This window comes from Geospiza fortis, unplaced genomic scaffold (assembly GCF_000277835.1).
Source record: "Geospiza fortis unplaced genomic scaffold, GeoFor_1.0 scaffold94, whole genome shotgun sequence".
NCBI lineage: Eukaryota > Metazoa > Chordata > Aves > Passeriformes > Thraupidae > Geospiza > Geospiza fortis.
In genome coordinates this window covers 712,877-739,166 of record NW_005054394.1, presented here as the reverse complement: position 1 = coordinate 739,166, position 26,290 = coordinate 712,877, and the positions used below count along the sequence as shown (strand labels likewise).

The 26,290-nt window shown below is 39.3% G+C and overlaps 1 protein-coding gene across 1 annotated transcript in view; it reads right to left on the bottom strand.

Annotated features, from left to right (window-relative positions):
- TG (thyroglobulin) overlaps positions 1–26,290 on the bottom strand; it is a 155,150-nt gene that overhangs the window by 82,281 nt on the left and 46,579 nt on the right. The window contains exons 26-38 of the mRNA XM_031060887.1: positions 25,600–25,715; positions 24,854–24,962; positions 23,504–23,701; positions 21,459–21,626; positions 20,864–20,929; positions 20,079–20,159; positions 17,833–17,970; positions 16,568–16,744; positions 15,460–15,571; positions 14,896–14,975; positions 13,230–13,373; positions 10,497–10,562; positions 718–852 (exon numbers count right to left, since the gene is read on the bottom strand). Coding sequence (XP_030916747.1) covers positions 718–852; positions 10,497–10,562; positions 13,230–13,373; positions 14,896–14,975; positions 15,460–15,571; positions 16,568–16,744; positions 17,833–17,970; positions 20,079–20,159; positions 20,864–20,929; positions 21,459–21,626; positions 23,504–23,701; positions 24,854–24,962; positions 25,600–25,715 — 1,590 coding nt within the window. The remainder of the gene's footprint in view (positions 1–717; positions 853–10,496; positions 10,563–13,229; positions 13,374–14,895; positions 14,976–15,459; positions 15,572–16,567; positions 16,745–17,832; positions 17,971–20,078; positions 20,160–20,863; positions 20,930–21,458; positions 21,627–23,503; positions 23,702–24,853; positions 24,963–25,599; positions 25,716–26,290) is intronic.

The window sequence follows — 26,290 nt, the reverse complement described above, 5'->3', positions numbered from 1 at the left end:
GTCCCCAAATACCCAGAACATTCTCCAAAATAGCCAAAGGACAGAAGCTTATATTGGCTTTAAAATGGAATAATGCAGCAAAATAACTATTATCACAGGTTTTAGAAGGAGAAAAACATCATCTAGCAAAGTGGCAATAACCTCATCTGAATTCTAACAGTCCCCAGTGAGTAAGTGGGAACCTTTCCTTATTTCTACCACTCTGTGGCATTGAGGATTTCCCAGTCATGTGACATTAAAGGAATCTTTTGTCTGGTCAGGCTGTAGACTAAAGCAATTCTCTTTGCTGTCACTACAGCTCAATCCCTGCTTCCTCCTAGTCCTCAGTTAAGCCCTCCTCTCATACCAGTGCCACAGGCTACTTTACGCGTTGGCAGGTGGGGTTAGCAAATGGCTGTGGTTCTTCAGAAAAACAAGACATCATTGCTTTAATTATTTCCTATAATATTCTCCCAGCTGTACAATGCCTGGAGAAGTAAGAGATCTGTGCGCCCAAGAGGTGTCAAAATTACCTAATAACTGTTTATTACAGCACTTATATCTATTGCATCTCTCTCTAAACTACTTCAGACCCCCTCTCTCAGACTAGGAAACACTGGGATAGTCTTTAAAGACAAGTAAAATCAGTGTATCTATGTCAGAAGTGGGAAAGCTGTTCTTGGTTTTCAGGCTCACAAGTCAGTATTTTCTGTAAAGCTGTGAATGACCATTTCTTACCAGATAGGCAAAAATCTCTGGCAGTGGAGAAGTCATTAGATATATCTCTGCTAACATGCACAACTTCAAAGTGGGAGATGGATGAATCCAGGAGAACAGATGACACATTTAAGGGCTGCCATGCATCCATATACTCTGTAAAATGAAAAAAATTAATATGACTAGGAGGAGCAGTAAAAGTTTCAGAGGAACCTAATAAAGAGTTAAAAGCATTGGGGAGTTCCTCAATGTATAAGTGTCATTTTCCTTTGCATCAACTGAGAATAAATTAAATATTCAAAGGCCTTTAATTGGCTTGAAGGTCCAATCCCATGTTCAGAGGTCAGATATTAATTGGTTTACAAAGATGTTTAGTAAAGAAACAGGCAAATCCAGAGCAGCTTTATCCAATTTTGAAGTAAAATCCAACAGATTTAAAGAAAAGATTTCTGCATAGCCCTAATTACATTAAAGGGCATGGGTTTTAATGCTTGCACACAAATTCCTGAACAGATACAGCCACTAAATTCTTGGAAAGTAAATGGAATTTAATTTGACCATTTAAATTTGATTTGGTGGACAGAATTATATTAAATTCTATTAACAGTTTTAATGTCATGTAACTTTTATATAATTAAGATTTCACTCAATTTCACAGGCATATATATACACAAATATGCGCATATGTGTAAATATAATTATGTGTACTACATATATGTATATTCCCATATATATATTTAACATCCATGCACTTGTGTGAGCATGCATATACACACACACACATGTACTAACTCTGGGATTCCTCAAGGACTGTCCTGTCTCAAACTATATTTTAAAAAATACCACAAACATTCTTTTCTCATACACAAACAGATAAAAATATCTGAGAACTCTCAACTTTGCACACAGAAGACAAAACAGAAGGTTTGGGACAGAATGGGCCTTTAATTATTTTAGCTCCTTTCAGAAGTTCAGTATGTTTTAAAAGCAAAAGGTCCTGCTGTAGCCACTGAGTCCCAAACAGCAGGTTGGTGTTGCCCTGTCCATGTAATTGTAGGGTGAGAATAGAGCAGAGTCAGCTGCTCCTTTGCTATTCCTAGTGAGCAGGTCTTGCCCTTGAGTTCATTCACCCACACCCATGCAAAAGTCATGACCTGTCATTTCATTAAACATTTCTTTTATTCTACTGAGAAATCAGTGACTGGCAAAGATGGCCAAAGTTTCCTTTCTCCCCCTCTCAGAAAGACAGTTTGACCACAGCTCTCAACATGAAATGAAGGTTAATGTGGTGCTGCACTGTGTTATGCTAACGCCAAAAGCTTCCTCGAGTCACAGAGAGTACTACATCAGAGGGGACCTGAATTTGTCAGGAGCAGTGACCCTGCAGTCACAGCTTTACTTGTGTGACAGACTCACTGCACTGGATTTTTTCTTCCCTTTAAGGACTGACTATTCAATTATTTTAGAGGAACAGAGTGATTTCAGTCAAGTGGAAGTTACTATTTTCTGAATTGTCAATGGTTTCTCTTTTTAAAAATATCCACTACGAGCTGTTGCATAACCTATGTTAGAAAACTTCAGCCTCTACATCTAGGGTGACAGTTTGTGGCACTTGTTTAGAAAGAAACTTAAAAATATACATAAATTTTAAGTGATGGAGATTTAACCATTACATCCTCTCCAGAGATTTTCTGCCTGCATTCCCAGATTCCCTAGGTCTTTCTTTTCCAGACCGAATCTTACAAATTTATGTTTTCAATTTGTGTTCTGTTTGCTTTTTCTGAGGAAGAAGAAAAGATTTTTTTTATCAATATGACTCAAAGATTGTTTTTACAAGAGCAATGTTGCCATCCTGTGCTGTCTACAGTACCAACAGCTGAGGTCCTACTACTGGAACAAGCAAAATCTGTCTAGGTTAAAACACAAAGCTTCAAGTTACCAGCTGTGGTTCTTCCAAAAGAGAGCCTTGTCTGGATTCCACTGTAACACAGAAAGTCTGGGTGCACCAGTGGTTTTGGAAGATATTTCCCCAGACTGTCTTTGCACAGATTCCCTGACTCACCGAGTGACCTGGGGCAAGTCTCACCATCCTCATTTGCCTCCATTTCCCACAGGCCAAACATTCAGAGGGGTCCTTGTTCTCTCAGGAAGGAAATTCAAAACGAATCCACAAAAACAAAATAAACTTTTTGGATTTACTCCTCTGACACTTGAATTTTGCCTCCTATACCCAATTTCACAAGCTAAACTTTCTACTTCTGCATTGGAAATGTCTTTTGTCCCTTTATGTGGGATAGAGTCAAGTCCATACCTTTTATATACATATGAGGCACACTGGGCACTTTGCAGCCTATGCTAGGCATGGAAGAGTGACCACTCATGATGCAAACATCCACAGCTCATACATTCCTACCTAAACTGATTATTCATTGCCCCAAATCTCAGAAGTGCCCCTTGCCACCTCCCACACGGGAGGTTCTTTGAGTTGGGTTGGGATTTAGATTGTTTTGGGGTTTTTTTTTCACCCTCCATCCTGGACAAAGTATTCATGATCTCAGATTTAAATGCTGAGACTCCCAGTTTTTTTCTTTTCCTTTTTTTCTGCCCAGATGATCCCAGATGCAAAAACATTAATGATTATTTTAACTACAGAACAAAACTCTTTAACCCAGAGCCATGCATGGCACCACTGTGGACACTGACAGCCAGCAGTGAGCTGCTAAAGAGATTTTGGGTATTGGTTCTTCCCTTCTCCTGAAAGCAGATTTAGCCATACCCACAGACATGACACCCACTTCATTCTGTGAGCAAAACACAACTTTCCATGGCTGATCTCAACTTGCCTCATGTAGAAACTGCTCTCACCAGGCAGAGCTGCAGCCTGGCCCTGTGCTCCTGGCAAGGCACAGTGCACCTGATGGGCTGGAAGACATTTCTGGTTTATAAATAGTTTAAGAGCTGACCTTCCAACCCACATTTTGGCAAAGGCTTTCATTGGATAATTACAGCCCTCTGAATCCAACCATCCCTGTAACTGTTATTTCAAAATTATAGATGTCCCATATAGAGAGCCTCTCTCTTCCAGATGTTCTTGTTTGGGTAGGCAAGGTTTAAGACTGGATTTGCAAAAAGACTCAAACTGGCCTTACTCTGCTCCCACTGCAGTCACGGGATCACAAGACTGGAATAGATTTCCTGGCAAAGAGGTTATAAAATCCGTGCCATAAAGTTAACAAGAGTTTCATCGCTGACTTCAGGGGAAGAAAAGAGGCATCAATTATGAGTTTGCTGCAAAATTTAACACTTGATCTAAGGAGACAGATACAGAAATGCATTAAAATAACAAGTTAAATTTAAAAGAAAACTTGTGAAGTTGAGGAGGTCAATATGAGGTTAAGGAGGTACATAAATCAGACCTCTGGGTTTAGTATGCCTGATTTATGTTTGAAAAATAAATTCTGATCTTAATTCTGAAATTCGTGAACCATATTTAACACCCCTGACTCAAACCCAAAACATGCTTACAGACTGAACTCAGTGCTTTATATTCCTGGTTTTCAGAGTTTTTTTCCAACAGCTTGCTAACCTGTCTACCAACAATCTTCAAAGCCAGCAAATCATCAACTCAGAGTGGACCTGCAGAAAATATACTCTTCCTAAAATAGAACTACTTCTTGGTTTTTTTGATCCATTGAGAGTTGTATAATTCAAAATGAATTATTTTCTTTAAACTGCTGCATAATAACTGTAATCACACCTCAGACAAGTCTCAAAAATAACAATTGTGTATTTATGGCCTTTAGCAGGGAGCAATCTCGCTGTGTTCCTGTTAAATACAAGCTTTCTGTCTCCTTTAGGGGTGCCAATTATAGCAAATGATATGGTAAGGGGATATTAAAAATGTACTAGGTATTTATCCAGGTTTAAAATAACCAGTTTTCAAAAGGCTAAAATCCTCATATTTACAAACAATAAAAATCAAACGTAAGACCAAAGATAGAATAATTCCATGTCAGAGATCAAATTTGCTGTGTGGGAGCATGGTAAATCAGTCCCCAAAATGGGTAAAATAAGATTTTGTTTCACACTAAGGATGTTTCTGACAAATACTCAACATTATGGGAAAACAGGAAGATAAATAATACTATTAATCACCAAAGTCAGCTACATCAGCACTTGTACTGCCATCAGCGTCTCTCTTGAGAATGGAAATACCCCATGTGCAGATATAGCCCCATGGGAAATTTACTCCCATGTTGGAATATCCTGTAGCCACTGCTCTGCTCAGTCCTGCCTCAAGGGAATGACTATAAATCACTGGGGGATCATAGGAGGCAGCAACAGGAAGGGCCTAAGAGCATTACATCCACATGCCGGGGTGGTTTCTCAGTTAATTGCTTGATTTGCATGGAGTGGGAGCAGAGCCCACATGATCTGTCTGTAATCCACAGGGCCATGCAGGAGCCAGCCTGTAAGGGCCACTGCCTCCTAACAGCTGCCACATCTAAGATAGATAGGCATGCTCTAGTTAGAACTGAAGACAAAAAGAATCATTAACGTTTAGATAATTACTGTATACAATTAATAAATCTCATAACAAAGTCAAAAGTCACCAAGGTTGTTCCTCCCACCTACCCGAGAGTGCTTTCAGGCTCTCTGGTGTGCTCTAAGCACAAGTATTCCTTCAGGAAATTAAGGAAATATGTCTCATGGATTGTTTTGCTTCTTTCAGACTAATTTGCAAACACATGAAAATTTCCAAAAACTCAAACCCTTGTGCATAAACCGCTTGAATAACAGCATTGCATATTTGAAAATTATAATTTAAAAACCCATTTTCTTATCTCCCCTAGCTTACAGCTGGCTGTAGGAAGTTCCATCTCAAACCTAATTATGAGACTTGGCTGCTTTCTCTTTATAAGACAGTCCAAGATGTTCACACAACTGAGCAGAGTTGTTTAAATACCAGCCTAAGTAAACCAAGACTGCAGGATGATATATGAGCATTTTCAGCATGGACAGTCTTAAAAGAACATCTGTTCTCCCATTGTTAAAGGTCACAGATTGTACCTGAAACTCCCCACAGATGGTTCCATGCTCAGTGTCATCATAGCACATGAACTTCTACAGGGGAAAAAATGCTCCAAACTTAACAAGCTGGGCTTTCCCAGTCAGTTCAGACTATCAATTTTTCAAGCACCAATTGTGAGATCACAGAAACTGTGTGGAAATCACAACAGACCAGCAGGAGCCTTGTGCATTGACGGTGCTTGATGATAGTTTTCCTGTGAGTGTTTGGGTCAGGAGGTAGAGGACTAGGCTACAAATTGCTAGTGCGACCATTAGAGCGTGGTCGTGGAATCCTATGAGTTCTTCTATGATGGGAGAGGAAGCATCTTGGAAGTTAAGTTGTGAGTGGTTGGCCATGTGTGAGTGGAGATGTGCTGGGTTTTCACCTGCAATTTAGTCTTGACAAGGCTATGTAATTGTTTTACTAACATCTCTTTATGAGAAAGAAGCATAAGTGGTTTATGCGGTTGGCTTGAAACCAACATATGGGGGTTCGACTCCTTCCTTTCTTGGACTTGGACGAAAGCGGGCTCTTCGAAAGTGTGGAAAGGGGGTGGGCAGCCATGGATTCATTCGACGTTAGTGCTTGTTAGTTCTGGTTGTAGGACTTTACGTTTTGATGCAAAGGCTGCTCAGATGATGAAGACTAGTATGATTACGGCTGCCAGGGAAATAAGTGAGCCTACTGAGGAGATGGTGTTTCACAGTCTGTAGGCGTCTGGGTAGTCTGAGTATCGTCGAGGCATGCCGGCTAGGCCTAGGAAGTGTTGGGGGAAGAATGTTAGGTTTACACCTACAAATATTACGCCGAATTGGGTTTTGGCTCATGTTGAGTGAAGGGTGTATCCGGTGAATAGGGGGAATCAGTGGGTGAATCCTGCCAAGATTGCGAATACTGCTCCCATGGATAGGACGTAGTGGAAGTGGGCTACTACGTAGTAGGTGTCGTGCAGGGCAATGTCTAGTGAGGAGTTTGCTAGTACGATTCCTGTTAGTCCTCCGATAGTGAATAGGAAGATGAACCCTAGGGCTCATAGTATTGGGGGGTCTCATTTGATTGTGCCTCCATGGAGGGTAGCCAGTCAGCTGAATACTTTGATACCGGTTGGGATGGCAATGATTATAGTGGCGGATGTAAAGTATGCTCGTGTATCAACGTCTATTCCCACTGTGAACATGTGGTGAGCTCAAACGATAAAGCCCAGGAACCCAATAGATAGTATGGCCTATACCATTCCTATGTAGCCGAATGGTTCTTTTTTGCCTGCATAATAGGTCACAACATGGGAGATGATTCCAAATCCTGGGAGAATTAAGATGTAGACTTCTGGGTGGCTGAAGAATCAGAAGAGATGCTGGTATAGGACTGGGTCGCCTCCTCCTGCGGGGTCGAAGAAGGTGGTGTTGCTCTGCTCCATGCTCTGCTCCATGCAATTGATGCACAGAAGGAAACGGAGGTGTTCATTCAGTTAAAGATGAAAACTATACATTGAGTTAAACACACTACAGCCTGGAGATGAGATGACTTGGAGACTTCAGCCTTGCAGCAGAAAGGCTTCTGTAAGTAGGCAAAACTTGCTGAGGAGAATTTTCAATCAATGAGAATTTTCAATCAATGAGAATTCAGGTGAAAGCCATTGTGCACTTCACCTCCCTCCTGGCTAGAGAGTAGTGGGCTACAGGCACTACAGAGCACTAATTCCCTTTTTTCACAGGGTAATGGGGTATCTAGTGAATGTTACAAACACACAGCAGTGTTGTTTGTAGGGGCAATAATTTGGGAAAAGCCCACTGGAGGAGCCCCAGGCTTTTGAGAGAAATCAGAGCTGCAATGGGCTGCTGGATGAACGTTCTGCTACAAGACAAAGAACAGGAAGAACCCTGACCCTCTCCTTTTGCTGTGGCTCTCCCAGGATTGGCCTTACATAGGCAAGGGTCTTTTCTTGCATCTCCCTAGTGGCTGCAGGCTGCTCAAGGACAAGACATGAAAAGAAGTGGCTCCTGAAAATTATTTTTGTCATTGCAGATTCAATGGTCTAGACATTTTATGGTGATTACTGCTGAGGAACTTCCTCAAAAGCCTTCTGAGCAGCGAACAGAAGGAAAATATATATCCCCCCCATCACCTTCAAATGTATTTGAGAGTGGCCTCAGAATGACATTAACCAGCTCCCTCTGCATTCCTGGATTTGTATGTCCAGCTTGGTCCCTGACCTGATCCTCCTTCTCTAAGGCTAAAACTTCCTTGCTGCAATCTCCCCCCTGGTCTGAATATCCTGAAGGCTGGAGCTGCCAGGAAAGACTGAGGTGAAAAGGCATCTTGTCCTTTTCCATCTCCTTTCTCATCAGATCTCCTGCCCCATTCAGCAGCCCCACATTTTCCCTACCCTGACTTTTGCTATCCATGTACTTGTGAAAACCTGCTGAGATCTTTCTGTTGTTTTATGGTCCTACAATGCCTCCACCCTCTCTGTTGAGAAGAACAATGAGTAAAACAGGCAAAGTATCTTCCCACCAGGCTGAAAATAAGTCTGCTCATCTGGTTTTCTTCACAGCACATTGGGGCTGCAAACACCACAGATTTTGAATGGAGCAGCATCCTGACTGCAAATGGGAGGAAGCAAAGTTCTGGGCACTCTGTCCTGAGCATTGCTGACTGGCTGACTCAGAAATTAGGCAGTCAGTGCATTAACTTTCAATTAAATGTAAGCCCTAATAGAGCTCCAGTTAACTCAGGCTCTAGATTAAACATAACATTAACTCACAATTTCACAGAGCCTTCTGGCAAAGTATGCAAATTTAAGTGTTTTTCTGATCTTTCGATGAAAAATTTCTATTTTTCCTATGTATAGATACACTTACATTCACACACACACACATCTACTCATGGCAGTGCCCTTTAATCAGTGACATTTTCTCACATTCACCATCTGGCTACCACACAGCAGCCACAGTAATTTTTTATCCCCATGTGCAAGCATTACCACAATGTACAAAATTCAGCAAATGCTAGTTTTTGTGTAATACCCATGTCTAAAACAATTAGTCTTCTATAGCACATATTAATATAACATACAATCATAAAGTGCTTGGAAACAATGTCTTTGAAAAATTTTTAAAACCTCTGACAACACAGCCCAGTTAATAATCTGACCAAAATAAGCAGTCTGGTACTTTTACTATCAAAATGAGGCAGAACAAGGACAGATGGTGTCCAGGTGCATTTTGAATGTGTTGCTCCAGTGGGGTCAGAGCCCCAAAGTGTCCAGGAAATCGGTTTTAATTTGACTTCCAGCCTTGTTGTGCTCTGTAATTAAGTGATTTCTCCTAATCACTGTCAGTCCCCAGGACAACCACTCTAACCCAGAATCCTGCATCCTTGTGGGAAGGTCTGCTGGCTTGGGCTGCTTAACCAGATCTCTGCAAATCAGTGACACCCATAGCTGCTCTGCATTCGGAACGATAGCCTGGAAATGGATGTGATAGATCAGGGTTGTTACAAAGGATGAACACCTCACTTGCTGGGGCTGCTGTTTTGGGCAGCCTTAGAGTCAAAAGCAAACAGCAGAAAGACCCAATTCCCTGATTTTCTTAAGTGCTGCTTAGGCCACTGTTTTCCTAGATTTAAGCAAGCAAGAAAAACACAAAAGGAAAAAGACAAAATTACTACGAAACTTCACTCTGGGAAGAAGAAAGCTTCAGTAAAGTTGTCTTCCAAATCCCAGGGGAAAAACATTCAACATCCTTGGCAAAGGAGTTGAATTGCCCAACCTACACACCAGGCCTTCCCCACCACCTCCTCAAAGTGTTTCACACAAAAATTATTTCTGCTTACCTACAAAGATAGGAGTTTTCCTTCTATTGCATTAAAATTATCATTTTAAAAGCACAAATTCTACTAAAAAATAGACCAAACTTGATCATGACTGGTGGTTATGAATATGATGAAAAGACAGATCATATAAATTCTGAACTGAGTATTGAAAATTCTTTGCAAATATCAAGTCTCCTGCATGCTCATCTGCATAAGGTTTAAAGAAAGATTCAATCAGATTAATATTTGTTCAGACCAAACAGAAAATCAAAGGCAGAGATGGAAATGACTTCTCAATTTCAGTATAACTGGAGGGTTAAATTGAGTTTTCTAATAAGCTATCAAGTATTAGATAAGTCCATTCTCTTCCTTTCTGTTAGACACAGCATTTTGCAGCTATGCAGTGTATTTCTGGAAAGGACACTTCAGGGAAGCCTGTAGCTGCTGACAATTTGCATAGATTTTTAGGGGTCAGTAGACACAAAGCCCTGAAAGAGAACAGCTAAGTTTCATTTACTAAGAAGATCCACCCACTTTTAAAATAACACATGTGAGTGCCACAAGATTTATTTTATCTGGAACGTGAAGTGGCATCCACACTCATAAATAAATTTTTTCATCAATCCTGCCAAATATTTTGTCTCATGTGGCAGGTGAGTGTGAGAAATTAGGTCAGCATTGTGGACATGACAGGTCTTTCTTTTAAATGATACACAATTCATGAAAATGAGTAAACATCTAAATGAGTGACCTCATGGGGAACACTTTCATTATAGTGTGATTTTTCAGCAACATGAACAAAATAGAGGATGGGGAGATTTTTACTGCTCTTTTTTTTTTTTTTTTTCTTTTTTGGTGAGGGAGGGTGGGGGGAGATGTTTGGTTTTGTTTTTGTTCAATGCATAAATACACTTACCACTTTCTGGCCTGAAAGGTAAATTAACAGATGGACACAGGTTGGGAATGGTGCTCTTCAAGTCAGCTAAAAGCAGAAAACAATATAAATAATAAATAAATATTGAAAACAATAATACTTGAAGGTTTTAAATGCAATTGATACTCAATATTTCCAGCATTACCTCTCAGATCTGGATGCTGCATCTTCTCCCCACAAACACCAAGAGTAAGGATGCAAGGCTGCTTTGCTATGTAATACTTTTGCGCTTGTACATGGAACCAGACTTCCCTAGATTTCTATATTTATAAACATTTCTACAAAAGCTTTTTGAGATGAAGTTATGAACAACTCATTTCAGTACTTCTGTGCTTTTTTCTATGCCTCTTTCTGTATTCAGGTTTCTGCACCAGAAGAGAGATTCTCTCTGCTTCCAGTGAACTGGAATTTCTCAGAAATATGAATTAGAAACAAGGCAGTTTCCAGCACAACACTTTCCAAATTGAAGCTCAAGAAAGGATTCATCATACACAAAACCTCGTATTCCTTTCCATACAAAAAACTTCTCATTTGCTAATACTTCCCATAAATATTTTGTAACGACAAATAATAATAATGAAGCTTTCCCTGTGCATTCATGTTTTGTAGAACACTTGGGCTAGTCAAACCAGTTACAAATTCTCCACTAAGACATAATAAATGACCATCCCTACAGAAAATGAAGACAGATCAGATTTTCTGTTAACTTCTTCCAGTATGTATTTCCCATCCATGTAACTGATAAATGTTTCTAAAAACTCAGAGGTTTTCCCATTCACAGCAGTGAAGGATTGGGAAAAGTCTTATCCAAAAAGTCTTTGAAATGCTATTCTATGTTCCTTTTTGACTGAGCTGCAGCTCTGACTATACAAAATCAAATAGCTCATGAGCAGAACTGTGCAGGAAACAGGTCACACATCAACTTAGCCTGTTACAAAACACAGAGACAGAAGTGCCTTCCTCAAACCAAACTGTGGAATACAGCCACAGACCCTGCATCACGCTAATATCCCACTACCTACAGTAAATCACTTCTTCAGATTTTACTCATTTTCCTTTTTAGCCTCAGAACTTTTTGTTCATTTTCCTGGTTCTCAGACCTTCAACACACCAGCAGAACTGATACAAATTTTTGTCTGTAAATATCTCCATTTGCATAAACATCTGTGCCCTGCTGGGTGTTATGGTGGAAACACATCTGTAGCTCCCTCAATGCATAAGGAAATGTCACTGTCTCTCTTAACATTCCCTACTTTGCATACACCAGGGCTCCTCTTCATCATCCCTCTGTCTGGCACATGAGAAACAGCCTTTATCTTTTGTTGGTTCTTTGCCATCAAGGGGATAACAATTCCAAGAAATGGAAGTGTATCCAAACCTCTGCTGTCCTTCTTTGCTCCACCTTTCTTTGTTTCACTTTTACCCCTGTCTGCATCTCAACCCCACCTGCCATCAGGATGCTGCCATTGCTTTATCAGGGTGTTGTTCCCTTCCTCTCAGTGCCAGACCCTCAGCCCATCCCTTCCCAGCTTCCAAAATGCTTCCATGCTGTCACTACCCTTTAACAAAGGCTGCCCCACAAGAGGACATGGATGGTTCTGTGGGCATAGGGACAGGGCAAGGCTTGAAAAGCTCAACACTGATTTCACATTTCAGACACTTAGAGTGTGAAAGAAGGTTTTATTTATCAACACTGTAAAATATAATGTATTGCCACAATATCTGATCCATCTCTACACAGCTTTAACTGAATTATCTTTCTATCCCATTCCCTGGACAATATATATCCATGCTTTGTGCTCTCCTCTCAGCTATCAGGCCTTCTCTGCAAGAACTAAGGGTAAAAGCCAGTATAAAAGCAGAAAAAGCATTCCTTATTCAAAAATTTTCCCTGATTCTGTCAACATCACCAGACCTGCCCCCATGGGGGCTCTCAGCTCTGGAGTTGTGTCTGTGTGACCAAGAAACAGGCTGTCCTCCCATAAAGGGAGACAAACTCAGGTGGGCAATTGTTGTCCTTATTATTTCAGTCATGTGAAATCAGAGCTTAAGAAAGTAGAACTAGACCTGCCCAAAAGGAGTGTGACAAACAGGAAACCCATTTAACATTTTTCAACAAAGCAATGAAGCTTCTGTTTCTCCACAGAAAATAAAATCCATCTTCACTAGGAATGATTTTGATTCCTCCCCAGAAAACAACACAACGTCTTATAACTGCTCTTCTGTTAAAACACCTGATGGCTTCTTGCTGCTTGAAAAACACAGGTCTACTCTGGAATTTGGTCTTGGTCCTTTCTTTACCAAAACAATCAAAAGGGAATTTTCAATTCTGTAGCAAATCCAAATCTTTTGAAGTTATGCATCTTCATGTATGGTAAAACCATAAGCCCAGGAGTGAGAAACAAAGACTGATTTCCTGACCAAGACTGCACAGTGAGGTAAAATATATTTGAATTCTAACATTGGCCACAAGTTTCTGATAGAATATAAGAAATTAAATTATGTATCTTTGTTGTATTGCTCTTCCTTTTCTATTAAAATGGACATTAAATTGCACCTTTCTTTCCTTTGCACATACTTATTTGCCTTGTCTGCTTTTGGTCCTTGAAAATGGGTCCTTCAGCTGGAAGCTGGAATTTTTACACACTGAAGCCAAATAATAAACTTCAATGTGCAGAAATCCATTAGAAAGGTCACATGTCCTGAATCACTTACCAGGCTTTTGATACCAGCCAAATGGGTGTATTTTGACTTCAGCATCTGGTGAAGTGCAATTTGAAATGTGCCAAGCACTTCTTGTTTCCTCAGCACAGGTCTGGATTCCAAGGCTGTTCAGAGTCACACACACGATCTTCCCACCTGCCAAGGATGCATGTGGTTATAGAAATAAGGAGGAAAATTTTCCTTTTCTAGATAGTGTTGTGAAGAAAAAGAACAAAGCATGGCTTCACTGAATGTTAAGTGAAATTCAACTGATTTAGAAATCAAAGGAAGGAAATACCTGAAATGAGGCAAGTGATTGAAACTAGTGCTGAAAAATCCCATTGAATTAATTGTGAGGGAAGGTGAGTACCAGCATTAAAATCCATTATAATCCAAATCACAGAGAATTTCACTGAGAAAAGGTCACAACTCTGAACAAGGAGCCCTTTCATGTTAATGTAATTAAAAATCTGCATGTATGTTGAACATGTCCCCTACTTAAATCAAAATAAAAATTCTTTCAAAGTCCTAGTGTAAAAAATTTTGTACCTGAAAAATATGGAGGGTTTGAAACACAGTTTCATTGAAGATTTCAGCTCATGTTAAAATCACTACTGAAAGTTCTCTTGACTATATGAGTGCCAAGACTGAAAGTCTGAAATGTCATAGATATTAAACATTAATCAGATAAATTAAAAATGGGTCTATTTTGCATGTTGGGCACCTTAAAATTTTTTATTTATTTAAGTATTTTATTTATTTAAGTACTTAAAGAAACTCAAAGTCATATTCAGTTAAGACTTCAAATTTCATATGATCATAAGGAGGCATGAAAACTATCAACTATTTTTTATTTCCACATTAATTCTTATGTAAAACACACTGGATTAATTTTATAAGCCACCCACTGTTGACCAAGTGAAAAGTTTGTCTGCTCAACAAAAAAAGGAATTAAAAATATGTATTTCTGAAGTGTTTCAAATTCAAAAATGCATTATAAAATCAGCCCATTTAATGACCTCAGGGAGAGCTGATTAGCACATGACTCCACCAAAAACAAAGTTACATATTGCAGTGGCCTAAATCGGAATTTGTAATAACATATTAAAATCCATTTCATTGACTTTGAGCTGGGTGGTATCCAATTTCAAACACTAGGTGAAGACTTTCTTCCTCAAGCAAAAGACTAAAATTTGGGAGCAGAGGAGATCAGAGAACCAAGCAAGCCAAAAGGCTAAACTGCTTCAGTATATCCACAGACATTGTGTGCTTGCATGCACCTAATTTCAGTAATATTTAGGTTTCAGAGTCCTTTAGGCTTTAAAAAATGAAACAACAAAAGGGGGAAAATCACTAAAAGAAATCAAGCAACACTTTTGAAGAGAGTTTGATGAATGAGAAAAAAAATGGAGTTTTATCAGTTTGACTTTTATGCTGTTGGAATTGCAGTCTGTTAAGGACTCATTCTCATGAAGTTTTCTTAATAATTTCTGAAATGTGGAATGTGTCATTGGGCTGAACTCCTAGAAATGGTTACGGTTACCCACAAAGGTGTTGAAGAGAGGTGCATGAGATCTGAAAGGGCTTTTTAAGGGCACTTCAGAGCAAAGGAAGGGTAAAATCTGAATAATGAAGAAAGACAGAAGTTATTTTAGAAACAAAAATAGGGGGGAAATACCTGTCAGCTGGGAGTCATTAAAAAAGCCAAATCCTGTGCAACAGGGGTCAGCATCACACCAACGCTCACACTCAAAAAACCTGGGAAAGGAAAAACATTATCCAAGCTGTCATTAGACACTAAGAACCTTTCACAATAAGGCTGAAGAACAAGCATACACACACACTTCCATACATTTTCCATATGTAGATGAAATTATGTTTGATTAGTATACTTATCAGACTTCATCTATTAATTTAGATGATTATTTTGAGATCTGCCCTAAAAATATCAGCCTAAATTGATTTGGTGTATCATTGGTAAGGGATTTAACAGGCCAACTGGTAATTAGTAGCATTATAAGTAAGAATTTTCAAGTTTATAATTAATAATCATATAGATTATTATTTATAACTCAATTATAAATCTCCTTTAAACCATATGTTCTCTTTTCTTCATTAAATACTCTCAAACAAAGCAATTCTTCAATCAATACATCTGATTTCCTGTATCTGCATAACACAGCCTTGGAATTCCAGACATGGTTAAAATTCCAAGGAGAACAAAGGAACTTTCATGTCCTACCCATCTGAAACAGCTTTTCTGCTCATGTCAGTCTTATTCCTCACTGAGATTTCTGTTACTTTCTGGAATGGTACACGTGTGTAGAAGCTCTTCACAGAACTTTTAAGAGTCACTAAAAGGAAAAAAGAAAAACAAAATTGGAATAATCAGTTTTGTTATCACTTTGTCATATACAAATACTGGCCAAGTAATCAAATGGTAGGGGTCCAGTCTGTGCTTTTATGCAGAGCTCTGGTTGATTAAAAGATAGTTTCATGCTATCACAGAAAATTCTAATTGTTAAGCCTGAAGATGAATAAAAATTCACCAAGTGAAGGCTCTGAAAGCTTAGCAAATTACATCACCAAGGAAAGACTGTCAGCCAGGCCTTTTGTTTCTGAGACCTGTATTGATGCTGCTTATTCCACAAGGCCTTAAACTGGGATACAGCTCCAGACTGGAAGACTCCAGTGTGCTCATGCATTATTCAGCCCATGCTGCCCTTTGAGTTCCCCAAAATGACATGATTGAATGGCTCAGTTCAGTGGAGCTTTACATTTGCCACAGCAAAATTACATGTTCCTGTACAGTGAAAACATCCTTGTTTGTCCAGATTCCTTTCATGTGCCCTATGAGAAAAACATTGAACTTCCCAAGCACCCAAAGAGCAAAGGTTAAAATTCACATCTATAGCTCTGCATTTGCCAAAAAATACTTAAAGCAATATAAAAACTACACCCAGTGCTTTCAATTTTTGCATTATTTGGCTTTACCATAGAATTTAATTCTATGGTAAATTACCATAGAAATTTAATGGTAGATTGAATGACATTCCTATTTCAGACATTTTATAAAAAAGGGCTAAAGCTGATATACAAATTTGAGATCCACTTGGCCTCTCTGACTTGGGAATGGCTGAGGTGGACAGAGTGAAATTCATGGTTGATATCTTTCCATTCTGAGATGAAAATGAAAAACTATATCCCAGACAGCCCAACCTTCCTTGCACCATCTCATCCCAAGACTCATTTATACATGCAGACTTTTTATCTCAAAACCAAGAGCCCAAACACTGGCTTGCATTCCCAGGGTTAGAGCAGACATTATACATCCAAATACCAAAACTTGCCTATTTTATGGTACAGTGTCTGTGGTTGCCAGGGTAGCACAGTTGCACAGTTTCCTGGTATTTGGTTGATGCTGCTGTCACAAATCTGTGCCTCTGGATAGAGGGTACACACAAAGTATTTGTCTGTGGCACTCTGCAGATCTGCTATTCGACAGAACTCTTCCTCTTGGGCACAACCTGGGAAGCAAAGTCATGAACAGTTACACACACGAGGGTTCCTTTCCCTCTCTGCTCCCCTTCATGTTTTCAGAGCAAAGCTATCCGTGAGCAAACAACTAAAAGGGAGAATTTCAATATTATCCTACTAATCTGCAAATTAATTAATTTAATTAATTTAAAGTGCAAGAGAAAGAGGGACACATTCTGGCCCCAGTGGCACTGAAGAGCAGGTTTACCTGGAGAGCAGAGTAAAGGAGCTCCAGCACAGCTAATTGGGAAGACAAATTCCCCAGCTGTGACAAGCATTACTCCAGTGCATTGGTCTCTCCCTAATATTTTAATTCATATAGATGTCTTTCTTTTTTAGTAAATCAGACATACAAATTGTATAATCATAAGAGAACTCTGCATCAGCCATGGCCTCTAACAAATAAAAAAGGACAATAATGTCTACAATGTCTTAATAAGTTTTTACAAAAAATATTTCTGAAGCATTCAAGCATCACACAAAATTAAACATAACTTTCCTAGAATCAACTATTCAAGACATTTGCCCACAGCAATTTGTTCTGAAGTTTGTCCCAGGGTAGGAGCACACCTTCAGAAAAGAACCAAAGCTGTCAAACCCATTTCTTAATTACTATGGCAATGGCTCCTGTAAACATGTGTGTCAATGCTTAATTTTAAACAATTTTAATTTTTTGACCTCTTACAGTGATGTTTGTGCACTGCTTCATACTCTTAGTTTTGACTTCCTGGTAGAACTAGAAACTCTTCTCCATTTACTACATTAAAATGTAATTTATCACTAACCCCAATTATCTGCATTTTACCTTCTTTTACCACTACTTCACCTCCCTATTTGGAGTGGTACACTTCAAGAACAGCAGGGAATTGACCAAGCTATACCTTTGACTCCTCTTGCCCATGACAGGGGCACCCTGGTGGTGAATTATGGGCAATTCCCATGAAAATTTTAGGAGTTGTCTACAAAAAAAAAAAAATCTCAAAGTCTGAAGTTTCGACTCATCATTATTATAACACCTGTTAAAAGATTTTAGTTAGTTATTATCCCCTACAGAATAACAGTCTCCATGACGCCTTACGTGTGAGACACCACAGCAGAGCTTCCTCAGCTGAGTATTTCTGCCTGAAGACCCAATACTGCTGGTAAGGGAGGGAGTAGTTCTGGTCACTTTGTATCTGGTTGATGTCCATTAGGTAGAAAAGATCCTTTGTGGAATCTGAGATACAAACAAACAAAGAATTCCACAAAAAAAATTAACTATGATCTGGAATGAATTAAATTTATTTATGTATAAAATTCTGCATTTCTCAGTAAAACAGCTGCAATCATTTTGTAGGGCTAGAATACACCAAAGCCTGCTTTTAATAACAGAATGGTCCACCCACAGTGCCTCTCCTGTAGTCAGTGCCTCCTCACTGAGCTGCACTGTAAAAAATAGCACTGCCAGACTATTTCCAACACCCAAAAAACAGATGAAAATTCCTGCTCCTAGAAATTAGAGGGTTTGCTCTACTGTGTCATGTGATACAATATCCTAACAGTGAAGTATGAGGATTCAGAGGATGTAAGTATGAGGATTCAAAGGATGTTTGGAATTCCTTAATTTACGTTTTGTTAATTCAAAATAGAGCAGTTTCCTTATATTCCCTTGAGAGTCTTTTACACCTCTCAGTCTTAAAAGTTTTCTTGACAAGCTTAATACCTATTTCAGTCATTTAAGCTCATTTCTCTGAATTTATGCTCCCACAGATCACATTAAATAACTCATTTCTGTCACCTGCCTGTGACCTTTAGACATGTATGCAATGATTTATATCTCCTGAGCTCCCTCTGAAACAATCAATCACAGCTATTTTCTTGTTCCCAAATTCATCCCCTTAAATAAGGGTCCAGTATTAAAAGAAATGGACACTCTTCACTGATCTCTTAAAAATTGCTTCATAAACACTTTCTTATTTATCAAATATCATCAGCAGATCTCATCCCCAGTTCCAACATTGTGAGACTTTGTATTAACCTTACATGCAGTGAAATACTCAGACAATAATGAAAACAAGAAGTGAAGACATGCTGATGATTGCTGTTGAAGTGCTGAAGCACCTACTGATATGCTGAAAATGCACTGTAGCTTTGACTTTTCTATCAGAAACTCGAAAAGATATGTTACTCTGTGTTTTACAAATGATTATCAAGTGATAACAGCTCTGTAGACATTTTCCCAGATGCATTCATGACTTCCTAAAAAAGGTAACCTATAATTCCTGTTACCTCTCAGGTCGTAACTTCAACCTTCAGTTTCTCTTGAAGCTGGTGCCAAGACTAAGATTTAAGGATGGAGGTAAAAACTGCATTCCTTGCATAACTGCAGGTTTTAATGATATCATCAGCCCCAGCAAGGTAAATGGAGAACCCTGAGGGCTGCACTCATGCCTTGGCAGGCAAATGCAAGATAATTTCAACCACCATAGTAAGTGCATTTTTTTCTCTCTCTTTTTAAGTCTAGACTTTAAAATACCCCTAACTGTATAGGAGTTCTGCTAGGTAAATGGGCATTTATTTAGTTTAGTTTACTTTCCTTTCAAATACCATAAGCAATTCACTTTCTTTTAGGATTTTGCGCATATTAAATCATGCGCTCAGACATTCTTCAAGACTCCTCAGCAAAGATTCTAATTCATTAAAAATTAATCAAGGTGCTTTCAGCAAACTCCACTACTCAGTTTCTCTTAGGATTATGGTGCTGAAGGCCCCAATGAACTCCAGTAACTTCCTACAAATTATTTTGGACCTATACATGACTTCATATAACAAAGAGCAAAACCTGAAATAACAAAGGAGCTAAGAGAAGCTCACAGGTCCCTCACTGTCATCATGCATGGAAGAAACACTTGTGACTGCATTTCATCCTGGGTTTCTCTATGCCCTGTATTTACAATCATACTGTCAGTAGCAGTAAAGATGCCAAGGTATCCAGGCCAAGGATTTCATTCCTGGGCTTATGTGAAATTTTTTTCTCAGTCAAATAATATTTCCTGCACCTCTTCAACTCAGCAAGTCTGAAAGAACAGGTCTCACATTGAACATTTTAACATTTTAATTTCCAGCCTGTCCTGGCAAGGTAAGAATCATAAAGCCAGGCCTACATGTTGAACATCTTTCTCAAAACCTGTATCAGACATTCTGCTTCAGGGAAATTCTCTGGAATTTACATTACCTATACCATAATGAACATATACATAACAATGTATGATATTTTCTAGTTAAATTCTGCATCCTGTCCCTGCTCTCTTCTTTTGCCTGCTCTGTCTGCTATTGCGCTAATACCTGATAACACCAGATCATCCTTTGTCTCCAAAGCAGCAGCCTCACACAGAGAGGTTTTCATCTGGGTGGCCATATCAGAGTCTGGAATGAAACAGGAATCAAGAGCAGAGTAATTCCCTTTATCTTCTTTCACAAGACAAAATAATCCTCAGCTCCCAAAATTGAACAAATATATAAAGTGCACCACCGAGGAAAATTCCTTTGGTAGTTCCTCCAAATGTTGAATCAAGACTGAGTAAAACCATCTCTGTATAGCTCTGGGGAACACCTAAACCAAAATGCATTGTTTGGATGAAAAAAGTAAATGCCACATCCACAGTTGCTCTGTATTCAGCATCAGCCCTCTGAAAGCTTTGTGCACGTATAAAACATTATTACAAATCATTTGTGCAATTCCTGCCATGTACATGGTGAGATTCAGAAATAAAAATATACAATTATTCTGCTAATAAACAGAACCCATGTAATTAGGCATAAAGTGCCAAATTATTATGGTACTTGGAGGCTGATGGGGCAAAGGCAGGTGTCTTCATGATACCATATTCAGGGGTATTAAAAATCATAAATTATGTTCTCAGACACAAGAATTTACCCAAATTTCATTAAACTGGCAGTAGAATAATTACTACAGATTACACATCCCTGCCAAAATAGGCTCCTGACTTGTGTCCTAATTCGGATAGCATTAAATAAAGTGACAATGACATTTCCATTATAAAACTGACTTCTGCCACACCCTACAGTTTATCATAAGTTCTTGTGAGAAATTCTGTGAGATGACTTACCTCTCCACAGGTAAAGTTCCTGAAAGGTAGTGAAATTTCTTTCTGCCTCTCCCATCAACTGAGAAGCTAATAAAGAAAAAAAAAATTGTTAGAACAGCTGTTTAAATTAACCATGTTTTTTCAATCCTCAGAAATTGCACAGAAAACACATCACTGAACTATGCATCACCTTATTAAAATATAAAAGTCTAAGGAAGAAGGTCCCAGGTGTCATGGGGATAGTCTGGGTCCAGGGCGCCAAACTTCACTCGATTTCTTATCATTGCTTTTACCATGTAGGTATGAACATCTCCCTTTTTATCTTTGCTCCAGACTTTACTTTTCTTTCAGATAATTGGCTTGGATCTGCCTGAATTAAATGCTGCAAGTATTACAGAGTGACATATTAAACACAGTCTCAACTTTCATTAATATTCCTGTGGCAAAATGTGAGAGGTCCGTCTTCCTAGCAATACATCCAGCCAGAGAATTCTTATTCTCTTGTGATATGGATTTACTTGAAAAAAGCATTGGAGAACAAGGGCAAGCTGGTGAATAAGACAGTGTCTAAATAACAATTAAGGAGAATTGATGTAAATTGAGGTAATCCACTTACTTCCACTGAACACTTGTCCTCCCAGGGTGAAGGAAAACCTCTTCTCCTTCTCATCATAGCTCACACCTTTACACACCTCCCCCATGGCTGAGGTTGGTGTTGGACTCCATCCTTTGGAATTGCAGATCAGCACATCTGGGGAGCTCAGCAAACTGCACAGAATGGTACCTGGGGCAGGAAAAGACACAGCTGCATCACTGCACCAAGGCTTTGCACCTACCCAAGCCCCCAGAACTTTCTCTAAGTTTCAAATGAGCCTGTGTCACTGAGAGAGATACCCTTCAGTATTAATACCAAAAAAAAACCCCAAAAACTTAAATAAGCAAATTAGATTCATATGTCCAAATCTGAGTGCTAAGGTTAGCTACTCATACCCAAACTAAACATTTATAGCCTGTTTTTTAGGGATTTCAGGCACATACTATTATCACCTAATAAAACATTACTGTTATCTGATAATACCCAACAATGTTCTCAGCACTTCATAGCAGCACCACAGAGACACATCCAATCCTTTGATGGTCTTAAAATCTCAGGTTCTGAACCAAAGAAAAACCACTTAGATATTCTTACTGCAGTGGTTTCCTGAACTGGTGCCTGATTTCAGCCATCTCAGGTCTGAGTCTCCCCAGCACTGTGATGTGAGTTGGGGACTAGAGTGTTTAAAGCCACATGTTCTGGCATCAAAAACTACCATAACTTCTAGACAATACTCAGCTCTTGCTTTGCACTTGGTGTCACAGCTCAGGCATTTCTAAGGTTTTACAATGCCCTCTCCAGTTTGTTTTTATGGACTGGGTACATGAGATATTTAATATGCTACATTTTCCTTCTTTTTTCTTTCTTTTTAAGCAAAATGCCAGTCCAAGTAAAGCATTTACCTGTAGAACTGATCCAAATAGTCACCTCCAACAAAGAGATATTCACCTTCTACACTCACTAGTAGAGAGAACCCAAAATTTGATCGTAAATGTATAGAGAAATGGACTTTACAAGATCATCTAGAATATTGTGATTTAAAAAAATTAAAAAAAACAGATGTCAAAACAGAGAATAATTTTCTAGAAATATTTTCTTGAAAACTTTCACAGATAATTTGTGACAGATTTTCACAGATTTTATTAAATCTAGGATAAATTTCCACTCCAAACTGGTGAAGTGCTTGTCACATATCAGCCACTAGCACATGCCTGGATTTCACAAAATCATAGAATATCCTAAGTTGGAAGAGACCCACAAGAATCATCAAGTCCAACTCCTGGCTGTTGATAGAACCTGTCTTTAAATACTTGAGGCATGTCATTTAAAACTTCACATTTCCTACAGGAAATGCATCTCCAGGAGGAAAGTCAACACTATGTGAGCTTGAAACTAAACTACAGAAAGTAAGCACTGGCATAAAGTGCTTGAACTTGTTGGCAAAAATCTGGTTGTGCCAAAGTCCCACCTCTGCCAGACTCCATCCATCCCACTACCACTTGCTCTCCTAGACAGACGTCCAGACCTGGGAGATTTTAGCATTTCTGTGTGCAATATTAGAACATAATTCTGTCTGGCATCCTTTATTTCCTGCTCTTAAAAGGAAGCTGATTTGCACAAGAACTCTGAATGGAGGCACCTTCTTAGTTCCTGCATCAGCTGAAAGGCACCAACTTCTGGTAACCAAGCTGTCTATGTACAGAGAGAGGTGTTTTCAGAACAATTTGTCTCATCCAGATGGAGATGTCACACACACAGACAACAGGCTGAGTTGGAAGAGACCCACAAGGATCCCTGAGTCCAATTCCTGGCCCTGCAGAGTCCCGCCATGCTCCCAAGAGCATTGCCCAAACACTGCTGGAACTCTGTCAGGCTTTTTCCTTCAAAATGCCCATTTTTGTTCCAAGAGCAGGTTGCTACCTCAGGTCTTGGACATTATTCAAACCTTCCCAACACCAAGGAAAAGTCAGTGATGTAGAGACAGGTATGGTGCAAAGGTGGGTGTACTGTGTCCAACAATGACTCCTACTCATTTAGCATTGCTTTCCTGGGCAGGCAGGCAGTACCTGCATCCAGCAGGAGCTGGCTCAGGATGAACCCATCACAGCAGGAGTCTTGGCTGCACTCCTGCCTGCAGAGCAGCTGAGCATCAGTCTGGGATGTGCCGGCTGCTGGGAGCACCAGGGAGCGGTACACGCCCGACAGAACGTTCTGGAAGCCAGTCCTCTCAAAGGCCTTCAGTCCAGAGGAGCTGAATTCCTGTCCTGGGGAGATACAAAGGGAAAGGAGCTCAAGGGGAGCTCAAGGAATGTTGTTGAAATTGCCTGCAGACTGGAGCTGGTTGAAAGTTTTATGATCAAAACTCAGTTTTAAAAGTCTTTTTCTGGATTTTGAGTTTCGGAAGCAAGATAAGATCATCAAATGATGTGGTGCCATTATTCTTGAATAGCTGGGTGCAATGCACTGCCAGCAAAGAGCTCCTAAACTGATCTATGCAGTAAGGTTGGTAATATTCCACCTTCAAGCACTCAGTTACACTGTTAGTAACTCCCAGATCAAAATTAAACATATTTATCTCATTTAAAATGTGTCATTTGTCCAGCATAACTGCATCTGCAATTAAGACTTCTGCTAACTAGGAGGGTACATGATTCATAGAATTTTGGATCTAGAAAACTAGAATAGATCTGGTATTTAAAAGATTATATCAGTCACAACTAGCTCAGGGGAATTCTACAGCACTTCTATTTTTATTAATATTAATAAATAGTGATTCATTGGTTTGGATAGAAGTACAACGAATATGGTAAGATCAGCGAGTTTTGTCTCAGACCCTGCAGCATCTGGTTATCATGCTCCCAGTTTGGCATGACAATCAAAGATGGACATACAATGAATATGGTGCTATCAGCCACACTCAGGCCATAAATAAATAAATAAATAAATAAATAAAGTTTTTCTCATGCATTCAGTAGTTCAGCTGAAATGTTTTGGGATTCTTGAAGAGCAATTTACTTCTTCGCTGGCGTATTACTAGAACAATTCACAATCAAAAGTAAAGTGAAATTAAATTATGTACAGGCAGATCATTAATAATGCCTTATGTATTCCAATAACAAACTGATTAGTTAAGAGAAGTCATAACTAAAATACATTGTATAGATTTTGAGTTTTTATGGGACTAGTTGCTGGCAAAAATCATCAAAACGGCTTACAAAATTATTCCTAATTTTTAGGGAACAAGATATCAAAGAAAGAATTGTTGAAGCTTCAGGACTGTCACTAAATGTTGAGCTCTTTAAAGTATTGTGTCTTCTTAAACAAAGATGCTCCCAAATTTAGTCCTGATCCTCTACAGAAGTAACTACAAGCTTGGACACAGAGTCAGATTTAGGTGAGGGATTCACATGTGGTACCTGTCTTCAAAAAGGCCATCAGTGCTTCTCCCTCTGGGTTCCTGACATGCAGCAAGCAGCTGAGGCCACTGATGCTAGTGGCAGAAGGGTTCCCCAGGACACCTTGCACCTGAGACAGAAAACAGGCAAGCAAAATAAATACAACCTAATGGATTTCCTCTCCTAAAAGACATTTGCTTTATTAAGAAACTAATGGGGAGAGATGAGGAACACAAAGGTTATCACAGCACAACTCCATGTGGACATTTTTTATTCTTTCTCATACAGACAATTTTTACATTATCAAACTGAGATCTCAGCTCCTCAATGCCACATTGCTGTTTAAAATAGTGAATAGGAAAACAGCACAGTGATAAAGATCACACAGTTCAAACCCTGGGTTAGAGGAAGTGACTCAGAAAGTAGAATTGTTTCAGGTGGCCTGATTACCAACCTGGCTACTTCTAGTTTGGACTATCCAGATTAACCCTCTTTTTAAACCAACCTGATATCCTATCTGCAGGTGCTCAGCATGATTTAGGGACAACAGTGCTGTGTGATGCTTCAAACACTGAGGTATTCAGATGTCATTTTTGGAAACATCTGGGTGTAGCTTCTTTACCACCTTGCAGGGATTTATCACTGCCCTGGGGAAGAGCAATATCCAAGGGGTCAGGGGACAGCCTGCCTTTCTCTGTGATCTTGTCTACTTACATTGAATACACAGCACTGTGTAAACATATATTTTTAAATATGATCATTCTTACCAATCCAGAGGTGGTGCAGTTGAAGTTGGCTTCAGCAGCACTGTATAACTCACAGAGCACTTCAGTACCAGCAGGAGCTACAGTTGCAAAGCCACAGGCATTTTCCCTCTCACAGCCTGAAAAACAGGAAGGAAATTTTAGGTTTCCAAGCACTTCACATGCAAAATGGTTGCTACAACTTCAACTGCTTACTGCTACTTATGAAGATTTCCTTATGTCTATCAGATACGAATTTAATTAGCCAAATGAACTTTAGTACTCAACTATTTTAGTAGAGACCTAAAGATTTTAAACTGAATTAAATTAATGCAGAAGTTGTTCAGCACCTGATGATATAAACAGCTGAGACAGGCCTGACCACACACCCAAATATTTAAAGTCTGCTGGATAATTTTGTCTGAGGCAGGACTCTCACGAACCACTTTGCCAGAACATCACATCTGCCTGATACAGTAACTCCATGGCAAGGAGGTTGTGACAAATATCAGAGTTATAGGAAGGAGGGAAACATCAAATTTCAAATTCTTCAATCATGCTGGTTGCCCCTGCAGCACCCTCCTGGCTACTTTAAGGGAGAAAGAGCCATCCCCTCCAGATTTAGGGGAAGATCCTTCTGCCCTTACACATTCACCATTAACTTACTACTACAGCTCTAATCCTAGCCCAGGTGAAACACTTTCCAAATCTTTAG